This window comes from Phallusia mammillata, chromosome 3 (genome assembly GCF_965637545.1).
Source record: "Phallusia mammillata chromosome 3, kaPhaMamm4.hap1.1, whole genome shotgun sequence".
Classification (NCBI taxonomy): domain Eukaryota; kingdom Metazoa; phylum Chordata; class Ascidiacea; order Phlebobranchia; family Ascidiidae; genus Phallusia; species Phallusia mammillata.
In genome coordinates this window covers 3667060-3693029 of record NC_137254.1, presented here as the reverse complement: position 1 = coordinate 3693029, position 25970 = coordinate 3667060, and the positions used below count along the sequence as shown (strand labels likewise).

Sequence of the window (25970 nt, the reverse complement as noted above, 5' to 3'; positions counted from 1 at the left end):
TCGTCGTCCCAAAAATTAGCTGAGTAATGTCAATTGCAAAGCAGGTACCAGTTATATAGTATTTTTGCAAGAATTCGCAAGTGAGATCTATAACAATTAGAGATTTTAAACGATGTGAGATTTTTTTATTTCCCAAATTAGATTTAAAATCGCGCCTGCCAGGCGTCAACTACAGGCTTCTTACTACTAACACTCAACACAAGGTTCCAACAATTTACTTGTAAACAAATCCCTGGCTGGCTTCAATTAGATGGGTGTAGTTACTTCAACAGGAACCAGATAAATAAACTTGGGAAATATCAGGGCAAAAACACAATAGAAAAATGCCGGTGTAGACAATATAACATTCTTAACGAAATTTTTGGACCAGGACGTTATAACAGTTATTCGTTGACGAGCAATCAAGTAACAAAGTACACTTTAGACCAGGCATATTGTCACAACAAAACGTTTAACAATACAAGACACTGTTTAGAGGCATAATGTTAACAAAGATACCCAAGCAAATAAAACAACACTTACCAAACAAAACAACTTGGTCACGAATTACAGGCAGATTTTTGTGCACAGCAATAAGAAACAGGTTACATACGATTTAACAACACTTTACTAATTTTCCTGAAAAACAAACGACATTAGTTTCCTAGACACACGAAACAAAATTATCCACATGAAAAGGCGTTGTTTATACTTAAATTTACAATTTGGCTAAGTTAAAATGTGTTTTTCTTATTTTTGACAAATACGGTCAAGACCTGTTTTTATTTAATTTAGTTAAGAAAAAAACGATAGGAACAAATTTGAAGAAAGAAACAGGGCATCCCCCACCATTTTCTACAATTCCTACACGTGAAAATGATGGTTATGACGTGAGTAGAGTGGAAAGAATGTTTATGGTTTAGACCCTTACATACTGGATCTTTAAAAATGATCCTGTCATCAATTCTTAAATAGAAATAACCATCAAAATACACATCTTGTTAGCACAATTTTATTTGCTATTTAGTAGAAATCTAATAACCCTGATCCAAATATATGATCCAAATATAATTAACCAAGAAAATACGAAATTGCGCGTTTTTATGACATCTCTGTCATACCAATTTTGTAGTGGACCACTAAATCAATCCAGCAAACCTAAATTTGAGAATCAATCCAAACGACTAAATAACAGTTAGCTGAAATTAAGTGGGTTTTGTATTTTCAATGTATGTTCATGTTCAACCAAATTAACTGTAAAAAATCTCTATTAAATTCTACAAAAAAACCCAAGAAGAAAACGTTGTAATAAATGCCCTAACGCCGTGATACGTTGTTTTCAGACGAGGGGTCAGCCACGCAGGGAGGTAAGTAAAAAATACGTTCCGTTTTCAAACATGCAATACTGTTGAGAGATAATGTATATTTTAAAGACGAATATGACAAAAAAGTATGATTGAGACTAATAACCTCCGGTAAATGTCTTGTATAGTTGGTGACCAGTTTTATACTTGCTGGCCGCTTCAAACCAACAATAAACCAAACGTTGTAACAAATGCGTTAACACGGTGTTTTGTTCCTTTCAGGAGATGCGGTAAAAAAATGTATGTCTGTTGAGAGACAATTTTAAATACGAGACGATTTTACTTGCTTTTTATCTGCATTGCTTGTAACATCCTTTAATATTAATCATGCTAAAACTAATAAAGACAGCGGCATGCAGTCTCGAGAAAAAAATGCTATAAACAACGGTATTACGATACAAATCGCGAAACAACTAATATTTAACAGAGTTTACCACATAATGCATAATAAACAATAATAATAATAATAAACTTAATCTCCATACGTTTTCTTTAGTTTTTAAACTGGTCTCAATTTGAACAAAATCGCCCAATCTTAAATCGACCGCCACAAAATCCAGGTAGGAAATTTTCGATTTGAATTATTTGTTTGTTAAGTCAGAACACACTTTGTCATGGACCAAAGTAAATGCTCCATTTGTTAGCTGGAGTTGCATTTGACAATTTTGATCCCAATGGACCCCCAGCAGAAGAAGCAGCACGCATAGATGGCGATGAGGGTCGAAACCTGGGCAACCAGTTGCAACCAAGACGAAAGCCTCATAACAACTAATACTTGAATTAATATACGTCTAAAACAACCAATGGTTTGGCAAAAATTAACATGTTATTTGTGGTATTGTCTGTACTTAACAAGACAACTCGTCAACAAACCTGTAGTAACTTTGCCTTACGCACCGTCTTACAATTTTATATTATGACCAGGAACTCATTCACTTAATTGGTTAAATTCGTTAAATTTGGAAACAAATCTAAAGCGTTAAATTTAAAGTCGGATAGAAGCAACTAAATACAATTGATTCGTCTTTTGAACAACAGCCTGTAACAGTGTTTGTCTATTGAGGATTTATTTTATCAGTTTATAGATCTTTTCAGTTGGTTGGTTTGGCTACGAAACTGAAACAAACGCTAAATACAGACACACTAGGTGGAGGTATTACGTCGCCCTTCCATTCGATTTTAACAAAATATAGAAATCGTACTTTGTCAGCATGCAATAAATCTCAACTTGCAAACCAAGTTTATCCTATCTATTTAAATATGTATTATCACTTTATTAAACAACAATTTTAAATGCTTTTTCATTAACTGTTACAAATTAACTCCATTCTGACTGTGAATGTCATTTCCTAACTTTTATTTGTGTTTTATCAAGTGGTAATTGTAAATAGTGCAAATTGGCAATTGTTTTTAAAAACAGCTCGTTTCGACTTGACAGCTCAAACCTTGGGAGGAAGTCAAATTGTGTAAAAAGGAAACTTCTGATAATTGCCAACAATATTCTGAGCTTTTTAAAACTTCCTATCACAATTTAAATAGGATACAGATGATGCTCTAAACTGATTTCTTGAACCTAAGCATACACGACTGTAAATTTGATAGTCATATAATCAACACACCAACATTTGTAATTGCATCCGATTATATTGTCCTACGCTACACTCATAGAAGCACAAAAATACTTTGACAAGATATTTTCCTGACAACAATCAACATGAAATGTTGTGTAAAAGTTAGTTTTAATTCCCCTGGAAAATTTAACAACAAGAAATTTTAGAATAAAACGCCGCAAAGTTTGTTGTTTATGGGACAAATGCAAAACCTTATAGTATTTTATAGGCATTTTTGTGTCCACAGAAACCATAAATTGTTGAGTATTTGAGAAATTTTATCTACAAGCCAATTGGTTTAGATTTTGGTTCTTGGCCAATTCTGCCCCATAGAAGGGACCCAGCTCCGATCACCACTGCAGACAGACAAACATCACAAGTTGAAAGCTGCTTCATCTACTTTATCTTTGTCTCCTGGAGTGTTTGCAATAAAAAATATTACATAAACGTGATGTTACATATATCTTGGATATACATATACGTGTGGGAACATTTGTTACTGAAACCAGCCCTTCAGAAGGATTAAAAACATATCACTGTCAAATATACTTCGAAATGTGTCAAGCTTACAAGAGTTTTAATGCCGATTCGAGTTGGATTTCAATGCATTCCAGAGCGAATAAAGGTCGTAGATTAAAACATCACTTAATGGTGGGATTTGAACGTACCGATTATTATTATTCAGTATCAAGCATTTCTGAGCAAGAAATTTAATTGGCATTTATCCAACTCCTTGAAACCCGACGGATTGCACTACATCGTTCCCTACGCTATACCGCAGTTTCTATAAATCAGGCAGCTCGACGGTGGACTGAATGTTAGTTAACGCATACAAGCGTTGCCGGCCCATCGTGGATTAAAACACACAAACAAACAAATTCACTTTAGACGCGGTAATTTCATTCATACAAACAGGAGAAATAATTAATAATTGAGGCCTAATACAGCTGAATTAATAAATAAGCCCCAATGGAATTAGTTGGTAAATACAATAATTTGAGTAGTTGAAACATACGTGTAGCGACCCAATACCTATTTGTTTGTTTGATAGGAGCGTGAGCTATTTGGCACTGTCAAGTAATCCTACGTATAATCCTACGTACTGAAACAGATCGCAAGTGAGTTCTTGTTTTATCGCTGTGATGAATCTGACTTTAAAATATGCCTGCAACAAGGCACAACTTCTTTCTAATTAATATATATAAAAGTGTTACAAAATGTTATTTCCATATTAGCTTCGATATACGCTTGATACGATTTTTACATAAGAATGAAACGACACCAACAAGAACCAAGCTCAGCAGCGAAGCAACAAGTTATATACACAGAAAATGCCTAATAAGGCCTCACAAAAATGACGGTATAGCAATGAGATTGCTTAGAGAAATGGCAGCTTACTCAATTAAAGGAGATGCGACAGAGACAAGGATAGCTAGCGGAAATAAAAACAAGGGAACGGTCAGCTATGCAGCGAAGCGTAAATGCGCCGTACGAAGGCCAAATATGGTTGTGTCCGAAACTAAAAAGTCACGTAAAAATTCCATTACGACCGTGTTAAAAACATCGCGTGCAAACGAAGCGGCCCTGTCTTCATAACAAACAACCATTAGTTCATTAGTTGTTTAGGGCCAGGTTTCCTTGTGGTTGCACCTGGTTGTCTGGGTTTCGTTCTTCGTCACCATCTATTTGTGCTGGTTCTTCTGCTGGAGGTCCATTCGGGTCGAAAAGATCAAATGCAAAAGGCACTGAAAAATTACTCATATATTGCAAAATGTTAAAAATGAGTTTTAGTTACGTTGAAGAAAACCACAACCAAAATTTTTCTTACTTTGATTTTGAGGTGGTTGAAGGTGTCTATTTTCTTGATGCTGAAACCTCTTCAAATCGTAAAAGCAAAATATTTAAGTGATATACTTAAATGTAAATGCGCCGATAATTTTGTTTAAACAAAAAAAGTTTTCAAGCCTTTATCCTTATTCAGTTACATTTTACGAACGTTTAGATATATATTCCTTATCTGTTGAAGTGGTAAACATCTCTCATTTAAGACAAAAAAAAAAAGATAAACGCGGTGCATTGTTTTAGCGCACATTTTTAAAACTTTAACATTGTTGTTACCTTTTTACGCTTTCCGGGTGGTGTTTGAATTGCATAAGCCATCCGACACTAATAACAAAATAAGGTGGTAAGAGCAGCATTATCAATCGTAATTCCTTCTTAGTATTTTTGGTGGGTAGGTAAACGTTTAACTGATGATTTAATAACAAATTAACATAAACTGCTTCTGAGTCAAAAAAAGGTTGTCGTGACAATTGTTAAATGCCAAAGGCCACAGTTTCAATAAACATAAGTAACGTTCTTGTAGGACAGGCAATTAACCTTTTAAACTCTGATTTCGGTTTTGGTGATCAGTTTATTACTTCTAACTGGATTTATGATGAAATTATTTGCACACAATTTGTTTAACAGAAAGTTCATATTTTATGATTCTTTGTGTGATGATACGACTTGTGTTCAAAAAGAAACATAAAAGTGTATCGCATCATCACGTTTTTTACTCAAGGGGTTTAATTCCACCACTTTTATGGTTGCGCCAAAGTTCACAAAATAATCACAAAATTTTGTCTTGTAGACATTTTTTTATTTCTTCGACTGGATGTGTTTAAAAGTTTTAAAATGCCTTAGCTTTAAAATTACAGGGGGTCGCATGTCACCAGCTTGATTTAAATTTAATGGGTGAACCATGTTAACAAAAAATAATTAACGAAATATTTAACACTTTTATGACATATATTAATCCATGTAGTGTCATTTGTAATTCAGTCTTCGCTCATGGTGAAAAATAATAAAAAATAGTTATGTTCAGTAATAGTTGTGGAACGAAAGTGATGTGTCAAAACGAATCAGACGAAATCAACCTTGTTTTTGTTAACTTTTGATCAATTCACAAAATGCTTTGAAATCGTTAATGCGAAAACAGTGTCACAGATTCAGGCTGGCAAACTCATGATTGTCATGGAATGTTAAGCATGATTATTGTCTCGGTATGCTGCAAGTCATGCGGATTAAAACAATGCAAAATTGTCTTTGAAATTAAAATTATATCTCAACAGTGTTGTATTTTTTACCAGAGAATGTATTTTTTTTACTTACCCGGGAATTAATATTCAGCGCCTGAAATAAATAAAACACAGTGTTGAAGTATTTATTACAACGTCCTGTCGAATGAGGTTATAAAGTTCAGTACATATGGAACTGGTAATAAAAACTAAATACACAGCAAACATTAACCAAGCAAACCATAATTGTTGACGAAATATATGACTAAGTAACGTACATGTAAGACAGACAATTAACCTTTTAAACTCTGATTTCGATTTTGGTGATCAGTTTATTACTTCTAACTGGATTTATGATGAAATTATTTGCACACATTTTGTTTAACAAAAAGTTCATATTTTATGATTCTTTGTGTCATGATACGACTTGTGTTCAAAAAGGAACATAAAAGTGTATCGCATTATCACGTTTTTTACTCAAGGGGTTTAATTCCACCACTTTTATGGTTGCGCCAAAGTTCACAAAATAATCACAAAATTTTGTCTTGTAGACATTTTTTTATTTCTTCGACTGGATGTGTTTAAAAGTTTTAAAATGCCTTAGCTTTAAAATTACAGGGGATCGCATGTCACCAGCTTGATTTAAATTTAATGGGTGAACCATGTTTAAAAAAAAATAATTAACGAAATATTTAACACTTTGATGACATATATTAATCCATGTAGTGTCATTTGCAATTCAGTCTTCGCTCATGGTGAAAAATAATAAAAAATAGTTATGTTCAGTAATAGTTGTGGAACGAAAGTGATGTGTCAAAACGAATCAGACGAAATCAACCTTGTTTTTGTAAACTTTTGATCAATTCACAAAATGCTTTGAAATCGTTAATGCTTAATGTTTCGGTATGCTGCAAGTAATGCGGATTAAAACAATGTAAAATCGTCTTTGAAATTAAAATTATATCTCAACAGTGTTGTATTTTTTTTACCGGAGAATGTAATTTTTTTACTTACCGGGGTTATATGTTTCAGAGGCTGAAATAAATAAAACACAGTGTTGAGGTATTTATTACAACGTCCTGTCGATTGCGGTTATAAAGTTTAGCACATATGAAACTGGTATTGAAAACTAAATACACAGCAAACATTAACCAAGCAAGCCATAATTGTTGACGAAAAATATAAAATTTTTAATTTCTTTACCGATCCAACTTTAATACTTTCGCTGCCAGCATTCGGAGAGTAGATTGGCTGTTCCACTGTTTCTCCTTTCAAAGTTAGTTTCACCATTTCTTTTTCCGCTAAATTAGATGGAAAAGAATGTTTAGTTTTCAATGCTTATCATTTCTCGTATAAAACATTAGCCAATATGTAACATGAGAAAAACTGACTTTTGCTTGATACCGCCATATCTTCTGGTTTCTTTTGTGTTTGTAGTCGTTTTGAAATACGTGCATCCATAATTTAGGCAGGGACTAAGCAATGTAAATACTAATACGCAATAAATGACTTTGCCAATATGATGTTAGCTATTTAGGTTTTGTATTGGTTGGAAACTGACTTAACATCTGAAAACCTAAACTAGTCACATGAAATCGACAACAGAGATTTCAACAATCCATGTTAAAGAAAATATAAAAACATGATAAAATTTCAGACCGAAACATTCAGAAAGAACTGATGACAAAGTTACAAAAATCAACTTTAGTAGACGAATACGCCTGCAAACAAACCTTGAACTGTAGAGATCTAACACAAAATGCTTCATACATTGTAAGCACAAGAACTGAATTGACGCACTACAGCACAGAAAGACACATTTGGACTACGACACGTTACACCCAGCGCTTACGAACGCTGAATCAGATGGGCTTGTACACGTGAAGCGGCCTGGCCTCGTCAGCAACTTAATAGTGGCTGGTTCATGGGAATGTCTATTTACGTTATGGTTGAGCGGGTCTTTTCTAGTTTTGCCCAAGTGGGTTTGGCAGGATGTGCGTAACTCAAAAATCCAATCGTGTTAAGAATGTTCAGTAAATATGAAACTGGTCACTAGAAGTAAAACTAAAAGTACCCAGCAGACATTGCCCGGGAGATTTAAACCCAAACCCTATTTTTTACGAAATACTGTTCACTATTTAGGCGTTGAGGAATCAAACCTAAGACGTTTAATCGATACTTTATTACCAATATGTATTGGCTGAATGAACATGTTGCCAAAAGTTTACTCAAATCAAATTTTCCGACAATATTAGTAACGGAAAACATAAATAAACTAAATTTATGTTATTGACTTGAAAAGTTGAAAGTTGCTACGTTATTTGCTATAGCAATTATATGAGAAATATTCTTCATTTATTAAAATCTAATCATTACAATTATGATTAAAAGTTACCATAAGATCTAACAATTTTTGTTTTACTTTTTCACCAAACCACCACGTCTATGACGTTTTGTTTTTGTTAGATGATTATTATCAACCAAACATATTAATTACCAGTAAATCTTTTTGTGATAAGTTATATTACTGTTCATTTGAAGTACAATTTTCAGCTAAACATTTTTAGGTGTCTAAAACAACTAACCTGAGAACTTAAAAAAACTTGTTATTATTTTCAGAAGCCGCACATACAAAATAAGCCCACATGCAAGTAATACAAAATGCGAAACTTTTTTAATTGACAAACTTGCCGATTTACTTCTAATCCAATTTGCACGATTTATAAAACAACTTTTGAAAAAGCAAGTTATTACCGCTTTCGAGCAAGCTTTGAAAAAAATGATTCTACACTGCAAGTTATGACACAAACAGCTACCAATGCTGAGAGAAGACACGCACAGCGCAGGAAATGATGCTTCGGAACTTGGGCTGCGCCCCGCCACGCTTTATTGACTTTAAACGCTTTTAATACTGGCGTGTGTGTGACGTATTATGATCATGAAAAGAAATAATGTGGTTCGGTTTCCGGTATTATCTATAGACTGATGAAAGCTAAAAAAAAAATTCTGACTCCACAGCTTTGAAGCAAAGAAATTTTTTTACATCATTGTTTTTATGTGACATATTTCAAGTGCCCGTTTTCGTACTTCTGTAATAACCAAGAAATAAGACGGAGGCATTTAAATTGTAATGTAGCGTTTAATTTATTACCATGCAAATAGCGAATTAAACGAAATCTTTTTACGCAACTGAACAATTATTAAAGTACTACAAGCGTGTACTCAAGTACATTATGAGAAATTCATTTCGCTTCAACTTCCTTTTACTAACACGAGTGGTCAGCCTGGTCCCACGTGACTGATTATATCAGCAGACAAAAATATAGTATCCGGTCTTTAGATGCAAAAAAAGAACTTGTGTTGCGATTGTGAATCTCTGTTGGTTAGCAAACTTTTATCGTCCCGAGGTGTAGCATTATAATTACCAAGTCATTTAAAGTACTTGGATGGGAAATTAATTTACAATATATTTGATAACATTTAATTTCTGTTAAACAGACCACGAGATTAAATTGAACACTGATGTGTGTGAAACTGGGCCACTGATAAAGTGGGAACAGTGCGTAGTTGCCGTCACGGTCAAATACACAAAAATAATGGACTTGCGTTATCCTCACTTTACCAATCAACTTCAACCTGGACATACAACAATAAGTTCCGTATGATACTGAATTCTCTCTGTTGCTATAATGAAAAAAAAACTACAATGACTTTGTATCAATAATTTGAGAAAGCTTAGAGTGGCGTGAATTGGTTTGGTTTTGCCATACAACACATGAAAAATTGACAATATCGCCATTACGTTACAACTATCTTCGTTGTTTAAAATACGGACCTAATTTTAATAATTAGAGCAAGTTTGGGAAATGTTAAATAGGGTAATCTGTCAAGGGTAACAAACAAAAAGAGGATACATTATCATTTTCGGTTCAACAGAAACATGAAGTAATTTATACAGCCCTTAAAATATTCTCAAACTTTACGAACACGTCTAACACTCCAACTATTCTTTACGATTATCAGTGGCACCTAACCTTATCCAGCGACCCATTCAGTTTACACAGCGATATGGGGTGCCTACCTAAGTATGCTCAATAACATGCTCGGCGCCATTTTTAGCCCACAACAACGGTCGATGACCATAAATCACTAAATAAATTTATTGTTACCTATTTTAGATTCGAAAAGAGTTTGTTTGAAATAAAATAAAATAATGTTCTGCATGAAAGTAAGATAAACATGATTTTGCATCTTGGTAATCATTGTTTAAACATCTCAATTAAGATGTTGTTGTTTAGATTAGTGGCATGTTTATGTTACTTTCAAGTTTTCATGCCATGTAGTCACCTGTGCTAGATGGATTGCACAATTTAAATGCACTCAATTACAATATTAAAACACAGAAAATACTATATGCAACCATAGCAATGATATAAATACATAAATTTAAGGCAAATAACAAACCCTCATTTATTTCTGCTAAATAAACCAACCTTTCAAGTCAGAAACCCGCACATAACGATAACATTAACCGTTTTGAGCAGGTTCAAGCTGCTTGATAGGCAGAAAACGCTCGATAGGCTATCGCTCGTTCATTTCTACGAGACATGAGCGCCCGAAATAAGTCAAGCGCGAAACCAGACAGTAAAAATGAAATAAATACACAACGCAGGTTTGAGCGAGCGCGATATGCACGGTGTAAATGGGCTATTATGTTCGTTCACGATCCTTATGTTCCTCTTAGCCGCACACATGAGGTTTTGCGGTTTCCGTTGCACGCCTTAGGTTACCAAACGCTGGTCTGTTGCCTAATATAAAGGAAATCGTTAATATTTTCAGGATTATCAGAACTATTTTCCAGGCATTAACATTTTTATGAGCTCAAATCAGAGATATATGCTTTGTCATCTAATCGATTACTTTTGTAGAAGCACAATTCAAATCTTACTAAGAGTCAACGACTGTTTATTTTTTTCTATTTAAACACGATTATTTGATCAAACAGTTAAGTGGTTGTCCTTGTTACCGGCACTCTGTACTGAAAGGAGACAAAAAAATCTCGCGCACCTTCTATTGTTTTTTCGGCTGGCAACAGTAAATGTTGTTTTTCACCTAGGTACTATCTTATGCATCCACGTGTTAGAGTGTGTTTTCCAATTACAGTGTATATCGGCGAATAATTTTGCATTAAACTCGAGTTTTTAATAAAGCTCTTCTCAAACGAAAGATGCTTTATTCCATTTCTAAATTGCAAGCATAGGTATCGTCGGTTCTTTTCGTTACCACTATTTGTCTGATAGTCGAAATAAACTTTTGTGCAAAAATTAAAAACACAATCAAATTTTGGACCTAATTTCTAAAGAACTGATGGCAAAGGAACATCAAATCGAGTAAAAACGTACGCCTGCAAACAAGTCTAAACTGTAAAACTCTCACACAAAATGCTTAATACATTGTAAGCAAAAGAACTGAATTGACGCACAGCGCACAAAGACACAAATGATCCACCACATGTTAAACCGTAACGGTTTCAAACGCTTCATAACGTGTGTCTGTGTGTAAGCGACGTGATTTTATCGTTAAAACGAAACTTTTAGTCTGCAAGCTAAACATTCATTTTATCGCAGACACTCCAGGAGACAAAGATGAAGTAGATGAAGCAGCTGACAACATCTTCCTACTTGAGATGTTTGTTCTTCTGGCTGCTCTAATTATCGCAGCCGGTTACCTGAGTTGGGGCAAAATTGTCCATTTCTGAAATCTAAGCAAATTGGTCTGTAGATAACATTTCACAATAACTTTCCACAAATTACATTGTACTGTTTCTGACCACATAAAAACTTTTAAAAGTTTTCCCAAAACAACAACTGGATTTCAACCTATAGGTTTAAAATCTCGTCATTACATTACATGCAATATTTACTGCTTTATTGTTGTCAGAAAAAGACCTTGTCAAAGTGTTTTTGTTTCTATAACTGTAGAACAATATAATCGGATGCAATTGATACTGTGTGTGTTGATTATATGTCCACCAAAGTCACATTTGTGCTTAGCACGTTCGAATTAACCAGTTTAGAGTAGCATATGTCTCTTAATTAAGTTGTAATAGAAAGTATTACGAAGTTTAAAACATTGTTTACAATTTACAGAAATTTGCTTGTTACACAATTTGACTCTATTTCAAACGAGCTGTTTTTTGGAAATAATTGCGAAATTTGCACAATTCATGTTAACCACTAAATAAAACCGGAATGGAAGTTGAGAAATGGCAGTCACAGGCAGAATGAAGTTTTATGGTCAAAGCATTTACTGGTTAAGTATTAAACAAGTTTTTGGATGTCGAGAGGAAATAATCTTAACTCTAAAGCTTATTTGTGGTGGATTTGGTTTGCAAAGTTGGAATTGTTTCTTTTGAGGACTTGATACGATTTCATGTACAACTTAATGCTTCCACCTGGTGTATCGAATGCATTCAACGTTTTCATTTAGTTTCAGATACAAACCAACCTACACTGTTAGCAAAACTGGGTAACTAACACCCAAAATCATTGGGTACTTCTATGCTAAACAGGGTACATTCGTGGGGACACCCAATATATTTTTTTGGGTGATTGATAACCAAACCAACTTGGGTATCATACTTACTTACCCAATTTTCGTTTTTGGGTATGATGATTTTCCACCCAAACGCTATATTGGGTAGCTGTGGTTTGTACCTTATTTAATGTTCTGGGTACATTCGTGGGGACACCCAACTTTCTTGGGTAAAAATTACCCAAATAAAATTGGGTTCTATCCAGCTTTCACCACACAAATATAGAAAAATGTGTATTTGAAAGAACAGAGCTGGAAGAAAAGAAAAAATGTGTATCTGAAAGAACAGTGCTGGAAGAAAAGAAAACAACAACAGGGAACTGTTAAAGAAATCACTGCAATTAAGCAAACACTGCAAAGTATTAAACAGTTAGGGCTATTTGCATCACCAATTCTTTGACTGAATCATTAACACCTGCTGTTTGGATACCAAGCCAATAGGTTTGAAGAAATTGAAGTGCCAAAGGAACATGAGGACAATATTTATAGTTAAACATGTAGTAGTATGCAAACAAAGCAATATATGCCTGTGTTAGGCTTTCCACTTCTATCAGTGGTTGTTTTTCACAAAAAATGCGGATTTTCTTGACTTCTTCTACACTGCCAAATACTGCAATGAATGGCTGGTGGCGATCCGGAACAGCCTTAATGATGTCATCTATAGTTGTGTTTTCCTACAAAAGCAAAATATGTTATAAGATTGAACTCAAAGAAGACCTTTTCAATGTCTCAATCACAATTTATTGCCAGCAGAACTTACCGGGTACAGGTCAAGCAGATACCTCTCACTGCAGTATTTCTTTTTGGTGTTTGACAGAATAATATTGCACAAAAGCCAAGATCCAAAAATGATCTGTTGATCAAAAAAGAAATTTTCAAGTGAATACTGTTGTTGGTAATATGATGTCAAACGAAAATGAGCATGATAATCTTGACATTGTTTCTTTAAGTTTTTCTTTAATAAAACCAAATTTCTTACTAACTGGGATTTGCTCTTCATTGTTTATTGGGATCTTTTGCATAATTCGTTTGACCTGCACAGATCGGTCTTTTGTTTGGCATTTTTGACAATGCTCATTAAAATGCTGGGCTGCAGATAACTCTCTTTGTCGAAGCGCTGTATCTTTTTTTAATTCTCTAACCAACTAGAAACAAAAAACAAAACAATTATAGTGCTGCAGCCATAAAGAAAGAATATTTTTTTACCATTTAAAACACACATATGCATAAAAACAAACCACACAATACTGAAATGGTCATTGTTACATTAAGAGTAGAATAGAATAGATATGGTGGAGAGTTATTTACCTCATTATATCCCGACAAAGCTGGCCATTCTTGGCATGCATTTTTTTGGCTGGGATTTGAAGAAAAATAATTCCTTCTCATAGAAAACGTTTGATCCATCATATCAGAAATTTTAGCTGATTTCTAATGCCAGCTTGCTTTTTGAACGCTCCTTGCAACATCTTGAATAAAATCAGTTTTTGCTCAAAAAATATTTAAGTAGCGGTTTATAAACTGGTTTAAGGAATGAGCTATGCTTGGTCACACATCACGGAATATTCCAATGTTGCAATTCAAAACAACCCAAATTTACTTGTTTGTTTGGATTCATCATGATTTGAGGTTGAACTTTCTGCACTGTTGCATATTTCACTTGAGTCGTCCACGCTAGTGCTTGAACTTGACAATGACATGTTGCCAAGATCAGACTTCTCAGAATTTGTAAGTTCCTGGTAAACTTTCAGCAAACTTCCTTTTGGCAAGTTCAGAATTATTTTTAACAATGTGTCAAGCTGATTGACAACTCCAATCGCCTCCACATCAAATTTGTTGTCTAAAAATTTGCAAAGCAGTATATTACCAGGATATATATATATTTCATTCTTCTCCAAAATTTAGCAGCAGAAGTTTTAACACTATATTTGTGACTGACTGATTTGGATTATGACACATTGGCTTACCATAAAAGGCTTTGTAAACACTTTCCCGTTCGCTTTTATCTTCGTCTTTCAACGCCAAGGACACTATGTCTACAACTTCTTTAACACTGAGGTTCATAATTTCACTAATATTTAAGTTTCAGATGTTTAAAAAGGTTATTCGCGCAATATTTTCTGTGCAAACAAACAGAATGTATCAATAAAGTTTAAAACCACGCGGCACAGTCAGCACTCAGCAATTCGCATTTCGCAAAGGAACGAACTTCCTGGGCAAGGTTTTTGCCGCGCAAAACTGGGTGTGACGTAACTTTTCGCGCCGAGATTCCGATTTGATTTAAGACTTCTAAACTTTTCGCGCCTATCAATTCTGTTGAATTTGTGAAATTAAAAAGTTACAAAAGATAAAAAAAATAAACGTTTTGGACATAAACTAATGAAGTTGAAAATCTTTTTAAGTGAAGATCACGAAGTGGCGAAATGTAAGGACGTTACGCTCATCCGAATTTCACTGAACAGGTTGTTTTTGGCTAAAACTGGATCATAGTCATAAATCATGATCAGTTGACATGTGTAGTATGGAAAGAATTTTGTTCAAGTCCGTAGAACCCACATCACTAAAAGCCTATGTTCTTCAAAATTTTATATTTCATCCTCACCATTTGTGCATAGTTTCCCCATTCGGTGTATTTGAGATATATGTTTGTCCAAAATTTAGATTAGAGCCATTAAAATGTTCTGCCTGTGTGTATTTGAGTTAACTGAATTGTGTGGAAATAAAAAAAATAGTTTAGGATCATGGTTGTCATGTGGGAGAAACAGAATGGTTGTGACTTTGCATTTCTTTGCTGCAGCTGCACTAACAGACATTTTTGAGTAGCAATACCCAAGTGCCTGGAAACACTAACGATTTTTTTTGGGTACCCGTTGACCGTACCCAAACTATTTGTTTTGGGTTCAAACCTTAGTTGAATATTTGGGTACAAAAGCCAACTACCCCAAAAAAACCTTCTCAAACAATTGGGTGGTACGATTTTCTACCCAATGTTTGACTGAAGTTATTTTGGGTAAATATACTACCCAACTGTACTTGGGTGAATATTAACGATACCCAAAATATTTCCTCACTTTTTTGGGTGAACAAACACACTACCCAAAACTTAAAAATTTTGTACCCAAAATTTTTGACAGTGTACTGCGAACATATATAATCTGTTGAATCAACATATTTAATAAACAACAAACAATTAATCATTTTACATGTTATATTATATTCACAAAATCATCATCATTTTTCATGTTATTGTTTCGAAAAATCTCAAAATGAATTTCGTAGCTTTTATTAACTTTAACGGTTCATCTTTATTATTCAAATGGGTATTTGTTGATGTTTGTACTACTTTGAACCAAAGTGGCTAAACCTCTGGTCAATCAAGAACACTTTCAGTCGGAAAAAATAGTAAGGTGTTAAGGTGCGTACAACAAACTTCGTTTTGTGCACTAAGGAAAAATGCAACCAAACATTTACAAGGTACGAAAGGTGCGCATGGTGCTGCTGTTTTGAGCCCAATTGTATAATTGCTTAGTTTGCCTGTTTAATATTTTAATCAAGGCGAAAACTCAATATAGAACTTCATGTTTTTGCAGGTTTGCTTGTTGCTGTATGGTTTAATTGCGATGAAGTAAACATTAGTTGTTATGAGGTTGATTTTGTTCTGGTTGCAACTGGTTGTCCGAGTTTCGACCCTCATCGCCACCCATTTGCGCAGTTTCTTCTGCTGGAGGTCCATTAGGGTCGAAGTTTTCAAGTGCAAATAGTTTTCAAGCGAAGTTTTCAAGTGCAAATAGGACTGAAAAAACACCCACAAATAATTGTGTTTAATTATTTTGCAAGGCAATCTTCGAATTACATTTCCTACCTTGGTTTGGAGGTTCACGGTTTACGTTGTGTGGAAGTTCCACGATATTCTCTATCTATACAAGAAAATTTGATCTGAAATATGAATTTGTTTTAAGTTCGCAGTTTTAATCATTTTTTAATCAATCCGACAGTATGTTCGTAAACTGAAGATAAAAAATATTTGGAATGTGGAACAATTTTTCAGCGGCAATACGGAACAAGAAACACCTAAAAACCATTCCATTAAAAACTATATATTTTTTGTCAAGGGTTTTCATAAGGTACTTGGCGCATTTACCTCTTCGGACGAGCTGGACGATGATCGCCTAAATAACGAAGACTAAAAACATAATAAAAATACACGGTTATCAGTAAAAACACTGGTTGCACTCTGAGACCTTGCTGCTCCAGGGGCCTGCAACGGCATCATCATTTTAACCAAAGTTGTCAACGTAATGGTAGGAGAAGGTATTAAACCCGTTTGGATTCTTGTTGGTAACATACCATATAATTCTAGCAGTGTAAATCCAAAAAAATGATGTTTTCTATACCTAGTGTGTAGTGTGCATTTTTTTCTCGTAACAAACATTTTTAACTAGATTGTTTGTTGATTTATTGTTGTTTTAATTTTGACTTTTGGCGATGTAAATTCAATAGCGGTCCTTTAAACTTGACTACTTAATGTATTAAAAAATGATGAAAATATCAACGACCCAACTTTTTTTACGTATGTTTTTGTTGTATGTTCTCGCAAAGACGTGAAAGAAATTGTCGATAATGTTGCATTTTTACATCTGAATGCATTATTTTCTGTTACCACCTTAAGATACTTATTACAAAGTTCTGTCCTTGACGCGCTTTAAAGCTCGGTAACTATAGAACTAATGACAAAATGCAGCAAACATTAACCGGGAGTTATAAAACCCAATATAATTTTTTGAAATCATAATTCTGGAAAATGCACCAATCAACAAACAATTTTTAGAAATTTCCCACTGCATATAATTTTATGAAATATCACCCATTGTTTTTACTATATCTCACCTGCGAGAAGCCTATGTCTGATGAAAGTAAGATATCCTGAGAATAAAATGCCCAAGGTAAAAATACAGACAAATTAGGTTGTGTTTTGCCCATTCTGTGTTTTGTTGGACTTTATCACTCTACTGTGTTGCTTTTTTATCTCAGAATATAAATATCATACTTACCCTCGGTTCTAATACTTTTGATCGATCGATTTTTTTAAAAACATTTATGGCTGCATGATACGTTGCAAACAATATTATTCAAATCAAATTGTGTCAAAAATATTCTTACCATCGGTGGGCCATCACGTCCAGATGATGGTTTGGGTGGCGATGATAGTTGTGATTGTTTTGGTGGCGATGGTGGTTTTGGTGGCGATGATGGTGGTGATCTTTTTACCCTCGAAGGGAATTTCTGTCGTGGACCTAATGATAGATGAGCCTCATCCTTACCTTTAATATAACAAACTACAATAAAGTGGCAGCAACCTCATTCAACGGAGTAACATTCAACGTCTAGTTGTGTTAAATTGATCAGGTAAACTTCTAACGTTATTCTTTTGATGGCAAAAAAAAAACGATGCAGACAACAAATGATAAAACATTAGTTGTATATTTATGTTTGTACAAAAATGGTGTAAAGTTAAAATGTATTGCACTTCTGTTTGACCAAAAATGGTAAAATATATTTTTTATGTAATTTAGTTGAGAAAAACCGAAAAGAATAAGTTTAAAAAGGAAACAGGGCATTCCTTACCACATATTATAATTCCTACACGAGTTTGCACCGGTGAAAATGATGTGCGTGATGGTTGTGTTTTTTTCACCCTCGGAGCAGCTTTCCGTGGTGAGCGTGATAATGTAAGAGACTCATCCTTACCCTACACGCAATAATGATAATAAAATAGGGATTTTACTACTAATAATAGTCTTCTTACTTGAACAATAGCATCGTCTGATAATGATGGAGAAGGCAGATCCTAAAAATAAAATAAAAAACTTACCACATAGGATCAACCGAATTTTGTTTCACTTTTTAACCAAACGAAAATGTCGTAGTTATATGTTTACTACGTGATTCTACATTTTGTAATATGTTTACTATTTTGGACTATCGAAAAATAAGAACCCACATTTAACAGAAATAAAAAAACAATTTAATTTTTGAGGAAGGCTGAACTTGCTTTGATCGAAAACGTATTTAAAATGTTAACAAGCAACATCTTAATTTAAACTAATACTATACATACTAAAATACACCAGTCAACCTGTTTTGAAGTTATACTTACTGCCATGAAGTAACAAGCTGGACGGAACAGACTATTCACAGCCTATAAAAACAATTATTTAATGCTTTCCAAAAACTGTCTGACATATTTTAAAGATTACTTACAAAGTTTGTGTTATTCTGCATATTTATTAACAACTTTATCGTCTCTGGGAATAGTTTCAATCCAGTAGATCAATCGCATATAATGTGAAAATTGTGTTGGTGCAGAAATTGTTAATTCTGACTTTAATCAGCACCCAGACTTATAGATGTACTCCTGTACACTGCAACAGCTGTTTAAAGCGCGATGATAGGGACAAAAGCCTTCACTCAGTGGTGGAATCGTATTTCTGCGAAAACAATACATCGCGTAGAATGGTACGTCACAAATATTTTGACATATTTTCACATTGGTTAGCGAGACTAGCGGAATCATTTGTATCATAAGCCACTTGCAAAAGCTTTAATACAAATTGTAGAGCAAATGGAATTAAATTCCTTTTTTATATTTGTTATTTTGGCAATATTCCGCATTATTCGAAAATAACATTAGGCACCATTAACTTTGATCGAAAATTCCACTACAAATTTATTTGCACATAATTGATTTAGGTGAATAAACATGAAGTAGCGCAACTTCAAGATAATAATAATCTTTTTTCTTCTTTTAACTTTTTTATGTCTTTGCTTTACCTAAAAGATCAAAGAACCATTAAAACTTTCAAGTTTGGTTCCACAGTTAAGTAAGTTTATGTCACATTGTTCACAACTGTGTGCCCGATTTGGTGTTGTATAAAGTTATTGTTACTTTTTATTTACACGGATCACCGTAATCTTACTCAGCCACATGACTCCAAAAATCACACAAATGTTTGAACCATTTACAGTGTCGTCCATAAATCTTTCCATTTACGCATTAAAATAAATGCATTTTTATGGTGGATGTTTTAATACAATAAACGACACGATTTTATGTTTATGGACCTCTTCTGGCAAATGTACTTTTATTCCGACGTTGTGACGTCTTAAATAGGTCGTCTTCATCAGGGTAAATAACATTGAATGCCATTCAAGTTTACAGAGCAGAAGAGCTATATAAACTTGATACCATGCCTAGCAGCAATATCTCGTAAAACACGATTTTGTCTGTTTAGACTCGGACTTAACGCTGATTAGGTTTATGCTTATTTTAAACCGGATATTGTCGGAATTTAACATGTTCAGCGGATTAATGTTTTCAAGGTGCGTTTTTGGCAAATCCTTTTCTTTTAATTTAGCGGAAATGTACATTTTACAAACCTACGCTGTTGCAACCCAGATGACTTGAACCGTATTGGTATGCTGATGCCATATTGTATGACGCACAATTGCGTTTCCGCTTTTCTGTGACGTAACATTGCCCAAGGTACAGGTGTTGTTGTGTTTCGATTTGTTGTTTTGATTTATGTCCCTACCGAGTATTCTTTCTAATGTAAACTGAGACTATCTTGCGATTGCTTGTGTGTTTTCTCTTTATATCAGACATAGTTGACAGGTTCTGGTTTATATTTTGCATTGCAGCTGTATTTTCTTTCATTTTATTAGAGAACAATATGGGTGCATGTGCTTTACTATGTTTGCCAAGAAATCAAGAGTGTAATAAACCGCCACCAACGTAAGTTTTAAAATGCGTTTTAATTGACTTGTGAACAACATATCTATTCATCACTCGACACAGAACGATAAACTAAAGGAAAGAATAGAAAAAGACAACAAGAAAAATAGTGACACTCTAGTCGAGCAATAGTTTAGCAGAAACATAAATGTGTTTTCAGTATTAAATCACTGGTTGTGTTTTTACTTAACCAAACTAAAAACTACTTCAACAAACTAGAAAAAAAATGGTTTCAACCTAGCAGCATTTAACACGTATTTGTCTTTGTTTAGTATACTTCGAATATAGGAAACAGTTCGTCAAACATGGTAAACTTTGATTGATTGCGAGAGTAATTGTTTGCCTCATATAGCTTTGATATTGTTGTTTTCAGCTTGCGTTACCTTTTATAGGGTTTCTTTGAGATGAGACATCAAGAATATCATAATAAATTCGACAGTCAAAACAATGGTAGGAAAAATTCAAATGAATATTGTGTGTGTATTTGAGTGAACATCATTGTTATGTTAAACTAGTTATAGCCCCAAATGCGTTTTCCAATTTCGACCAGAATATGAGTAGAACAACCAATACGTATAAATGGTGATGAAGGTCGAAATCAGTTCAACCAGTTACAACCACAACCAAAAGACACTCAAACAACTAATGCTTGCTATATTGCATTTAAACAAAACGTATACGTAGCTTAATAATTAAACAAATATAACTTTTTTAAGTTTTGTTTATTTCAAACAACCACATTACTACAAGACGCTGTGTTAGCAAGACGGATCCTATGAAATGGTTTGCAATATTTCTTGTTTTTTTTTTTACTTTTATAAACAGTATCCAGCATTAATCTTTTAATAGTCTGAGAGACAAATCAGTCATTATTATTATCAGGTCCCTGGGATGGGGTACTGGATATATATGTAAGCAATGTGCTTATTTTCCAAAATTATAGTAAGTGTATACCACCTTTTGCAGTGAAGATGTGACAGATGCTGGAGATGGTATCATACAAGTTGCATTGGGATCCCAAAAAGTTTTGCTGTTTCTGTATGCTGGACGCATTCTGTTCGATTTTAAGAGCTTTTTTATTGTTTACTTACATTTCTCATTCTGTGTAATAAACAATATTGCATGTTACTGTTTTTGTCACACATAGGTTAACATGCAGAGGCGATAAGCAAAAATGACCAAAAAACCTAATTTTGCTAAATTTGTTTAGCAATAGTACGGATAAATCAATTTTGTGTGTTTAAAGGGAACGCCCAAAAAAACTAAGCATGCTTTGTAAGCTGTATATTTTACAAAAATTGCACCTTCGGTGTGTTCCTGTTTTTTTGTAAAACTAATCCTTAACTCTGAGTTGATGCGCCTTAAAACTCTGAAATGAATTTACTCAGTATTCCAATCCAAAGATTACTTTCCTTAGATGTTATGGTAAAAAAAATAAAAATAAAACAAAAATTACCAGCAGGTCCAGTAATATCCAGTTTTGTTGTGTCTTGCATGTCTTGCTGATCTGTCATAAAAAGTGTACGTTTTTCCTTCCCGTTCAAACACTAACCAAAACTTGACTAAGTGTTACAGGAAACAGCAGCAAAAGTATTTTTACCAAGTGTGGAGGTGTAATTCTTGACTAAGATTAAAAGCAGTTCATTTTGGGTGAATACTTTCTCCAAGTATTACTTATATAAGATAAAAAACACGTCTTTGATACTTCATAGTTTCAAACAAAGGATAGTTTCAAACAAATTAAGCTTCACAAAAGCGGCAGATGAAGTGGTTGACATTTTAAAGCCGAAGTAAAACAGTTGCGACCGACCTAAATCAAGCTACATGGAAGCCAGTAGGAACGGACAACGCTAAACTGTACCGCTACCACTAGCGGCGCTATGTGGCAACTCAATATCAATGCGCTTGCCATCTTGTCTATTTAGTATCTATGCATTAATATTGTTGATATTTTGGCACCCCAAATAACACGATTTTGTCTGGGATTTGTTTTATGCTTGTTTTAAACCGGATATTGCTGGGATTCAAAGTGCTCGGAGGGTTACGATTTTGAAGGTGCGTTTTTGAAGAAACCATTGTTTATTACAACTTGTTTTTTAATTAATCGAAAATGTAGACTTTACAGACCTATGTGTTGCTACCCAGATGACTTGCAAGGTGTCGGTATGCTTATGACAAAACAATCATAGTGCATGACGCACTATCGCGTTTCCGTTTACCTCTGACGTAACATTGCGCAATGGTACAGGTATTGTTGTGTTTTGATTTGATGTTTTGATTTAAAGCCCCACTGAGTGTTAGTGCAAACTGTAGACTGGTTTGCTTTAGCTTGTAACAGGTTCTGTTTTGTGTTTTGCATTGTAGCTGTGTTTACTTTCATTACGTTACAGATCCATATGGGTGCATGTTTGCCAAAAAATCAAGACAGTAATAAACCACCATCAGACGTAAGTTTTGAAATGCGTTTTTATTTAGTTACCGTAGATGTGGAAAATATATCTGATGTATCACTCGACACAGATCTCCAGTGAAAATAAGAAAAAAAAACTATTTCTCAACTGCCAGTCGAGCAATAGTTTAGCACAAAGGAGTCAAACTGAAACTTTGAGGGCCTCACACCATTAAAAAACAAATTTACAATAAATAACAAATATACAACAAATAACAAACAGATAATTAACGTTTTATACACTTGGATAGTGAATTTTGTAGCAACTTGGATAGTAAATAAGTTGTGGATTTGGAACTTGGCTTTTCAGAACTACAAAAGCTAAATAACCAACATCATATTAGCAAAGTCATTTATTTTTCGTGAGTTCACCTTGCTTACTCGGTTTAATTTTGATATGTTTATGTTGTTTGGCTAAGTTATGAATGCATGTGATTCAAAACGATCACAAACACTAAAGACATTGAAGATATGCAGGGATCAAGCAAAAAAGGTCAGTTTTTCCTTACTTTACTCGCATAACATCAAAACAATCTAAGCTTACATGATAAGATTAAAATCTAAAGTTGTTTGTTGAAGTGAACCACATTGGTTATTGTTTTGTACGAAAAGTAATAAGAATTTAAAACTACAATTTCTGTTTCTTTTAATGTAGCGAAAAAAGAAATGCTGAAATTAACTTTAAAAGAACAAATCGTGGAACAGCCAATCAACTCTCCTAACGCTGGCAACGAAAGTGTTGAAGTAAAACCGGTAAAATCTTTATGGTGCATATTCCGTAGAGAGTCGACGACTAAAACAAAATTTACAATTTATAGCATAAAAAATATTTTCTCAACATCAATGTCCTATCAAAATGTTATGCTGTTTTCAACATTAATATATAATAATCAACAAATAAAATTTTTATACTGCGCAGACCTCTGTTGCATAAATTACCATAACAATCATACATGGTAACCTTATGGAACAAATTTAGGCAATTACTTTTCTCAAAAATATGTGTTTATTTCGATAGCGATTGTTGGACACATATCACAACAATTTAAAGTAAAAAAATGTGTGTTTCGATAAGAATAAAAATGTGCCAAAAAATGACCGTAAATTTTAATGTGTCAAAACACAAAAATATTCAGCAAACACAATAAAATTTCCTTTTTTGAATCCCCATTCCACCTATATTAGTGAATCAATGTTGAAAAAAAACCTACAATCCAAAATACCAAACAAAAAACATGCTACATGAAACTGATTTGTGCCAGTTGTCACGGCAAAAGAATTTCAATCAAATAAAAACCATACTTTAGAAACACTATTTTGCACTTGAACTTTCACCTCATGTTTCTGACAATTCAGAGCAAACACTAAAATAATGATTTGGGTTTATGTATTCTGGTAATTTGGTTTTATATTGACTGAGCTTTATAAATAAATAAAAACATAAAATTCTCAAACGACAAAATGCTGTGTTTTTGTTCTTTTCAGAAGGAGGAATGGGAACGTGAAATGAGGGTAAGTTAATGTATACTTTAGGGTAAAAATGCAACACTCTTGAGAGATAAGTCATACAAAACGCATAATGAGCAGAACACAACCTATTCGTCTGTGGTTTTAACTTTTGCATTTGATTCTCAGGATTTCTTCTCGTTACCTTCATCGCCCATGCATATATCGCAGGTTAGATATAGTAAACAAAATTGTGTTATATTTCATCAAATAATATTTAATTGTAAATTTGTTAATTGATGCATTTTACAAAGGCATTATTGTGGTTTATATATCCCGGTAAATGTGTTCTGGGTATTTTGTCACTAGTTTGATGCTTACCGAAATTTGAAGCGCGCCAAGGATAGAACGTTGTAATAAAGGTTTTATTTCTATGGGGTAATTATCCCAGGTGGTATGTAAAAAAATACATTCTGAAAAATGCAACACTATCGACGATTTCTTTGACGTCTTTGGGAGAACACACAACGAAAACATACGTAAAAAAGTTGGGTTGTTGATATTGTCATAGATTTTTTAAATAAACTAAGTAGTAAAGTTTAAGACAGCTATTGAACATGTAAATCAAAAAATTCAATACGTAAACAACAATAAATCAACAAACAATCAAGTCACAAACGTGTTTGTTACAAGGAAACACGCACACTACCTTATAGTATAGAAAACAGCATATTTTTGGATTACAAACTGCAAGAATTATATTTTTGTTACCAACCAGAATCCAAGCGGGTTTAACACTTTCCCCTACCATTACGTTGACAACCTTGATTACAATGATGTTGGCGTTGCAGACCGCTTGAGCAATAATGCCAGAGAGTGCAACATCGTTTTTAACTGATAACCGTATATTTTTTTGTTCTTTTATTTTTAGTGTCCGTTCTTCAGGCGATCATCGTCCAGCTCGTCTGAAGAGGTAAAATTACCAAGTAGTGAAACCGTTGGCAAAAAAGTATATAGTTTCAAGTGGCATGGTATTTGGGTGTGCTTTGAACCGTATTGGTGCTGAACAAAAATGTTCCAAATTTCACATTTTTGATCTTTAGTTGATGCACAAACTGTTGGATTCATTTTAAAAAACGTTAATAAAAAGAGTTAAGACGAATTTAGTTCAAAACTGTCAGCTCAAAACTTTTTGTACAGGTAAAAAATATCGTCCAAATTCCACACAACGTAAACCGACCACCTCTAAACCAAGGTAGGAAATATTATTCGAAGATTGCCCTGTAAAGTTAATTAAACGCAATTATTTGTTGGGTATTTTTCAGGCCTATTTGCACTTGAAAACTTTGACCCTAATGGACCTCAAGCAGAAGAACCAGCTCAAATAGATCACGATGAGGGTGAAAACCCGGACAACCAGTTGCAACCAGAACGAAATCAGCTTTACGACAACTAATGTTTGCATCAACGTACATAATAAACCATGCAGCACCAAGCAAACCTGCAAATAATTAAAGTTATGCATTAAGTGTTTGATTAAAGATGTCCTAAACAAATATAACATTTGGCTTGGATCCACATATCCTTTTCGTACCACGCAAATATTTGAGCACATTTTGTTCTGCTGCACAAAGCGAAGTTGTTGTTGCACGTGCCTTACCTTTACAATTTTCTAGG

At 33.9% G+C, this 25970-nt stretch overlaps 2 protein-coding genes across 2 annotated transcripts; both read right to left on the bottom strand.

Annotated features, from left to right (window-relative positions):
• Positions 1-4302: 4302 nt before the first annotated feature.
• LOC145219258 (uncharacterized) lies at positions 4303-7507 on the bottom strand. The gene is made up of 7 exons (XM_080086642.1): positions 7404-7507; positions 7216-7313; positions 7027-7047; positions 6107-6127; positions 5072-5119; positions 4782-4830; positions 4303-4698 (listed from the first exon to the last, which is right to left on the bottom strand). The coding sequence occupies exons 1-7, from the start codon at positions 7471-7473 to the stop codon at positions 4568-4570; spliced, it is 438 nt and encodes a 145-aa protein (XP_079942768.1). The 5' UTR covers positions 7474-7507; the 3' UTR covers positions 4303-4567.
• A 5326-nt stretch (positions 7508-12833) lies between these two features.
• LOC145218486 (uncharacterized) lies at positions 12834-14792 on the bottom strand. The gene is made up of 4 exons (XM_080085894.1): positions 13915-14792; positions 13586-13751; positions 13367-13459; positions 12834-13280 (listed from the first exon to the last, which is right to left on the bottom strand). Exons 2-4 carry the CDS (start codon positions 13604-13606, stop codon positions 12969-12971), a joined length of 426 nt encoding a protein of 141 aa, XP_079942020.1. The 5' UTR covers positions 13607-13751; positions 13915-14792; the 3' UTR covers positions 12834-12968.
• Positions 14793-25970: the final 11178 nt, after the last annotated feature.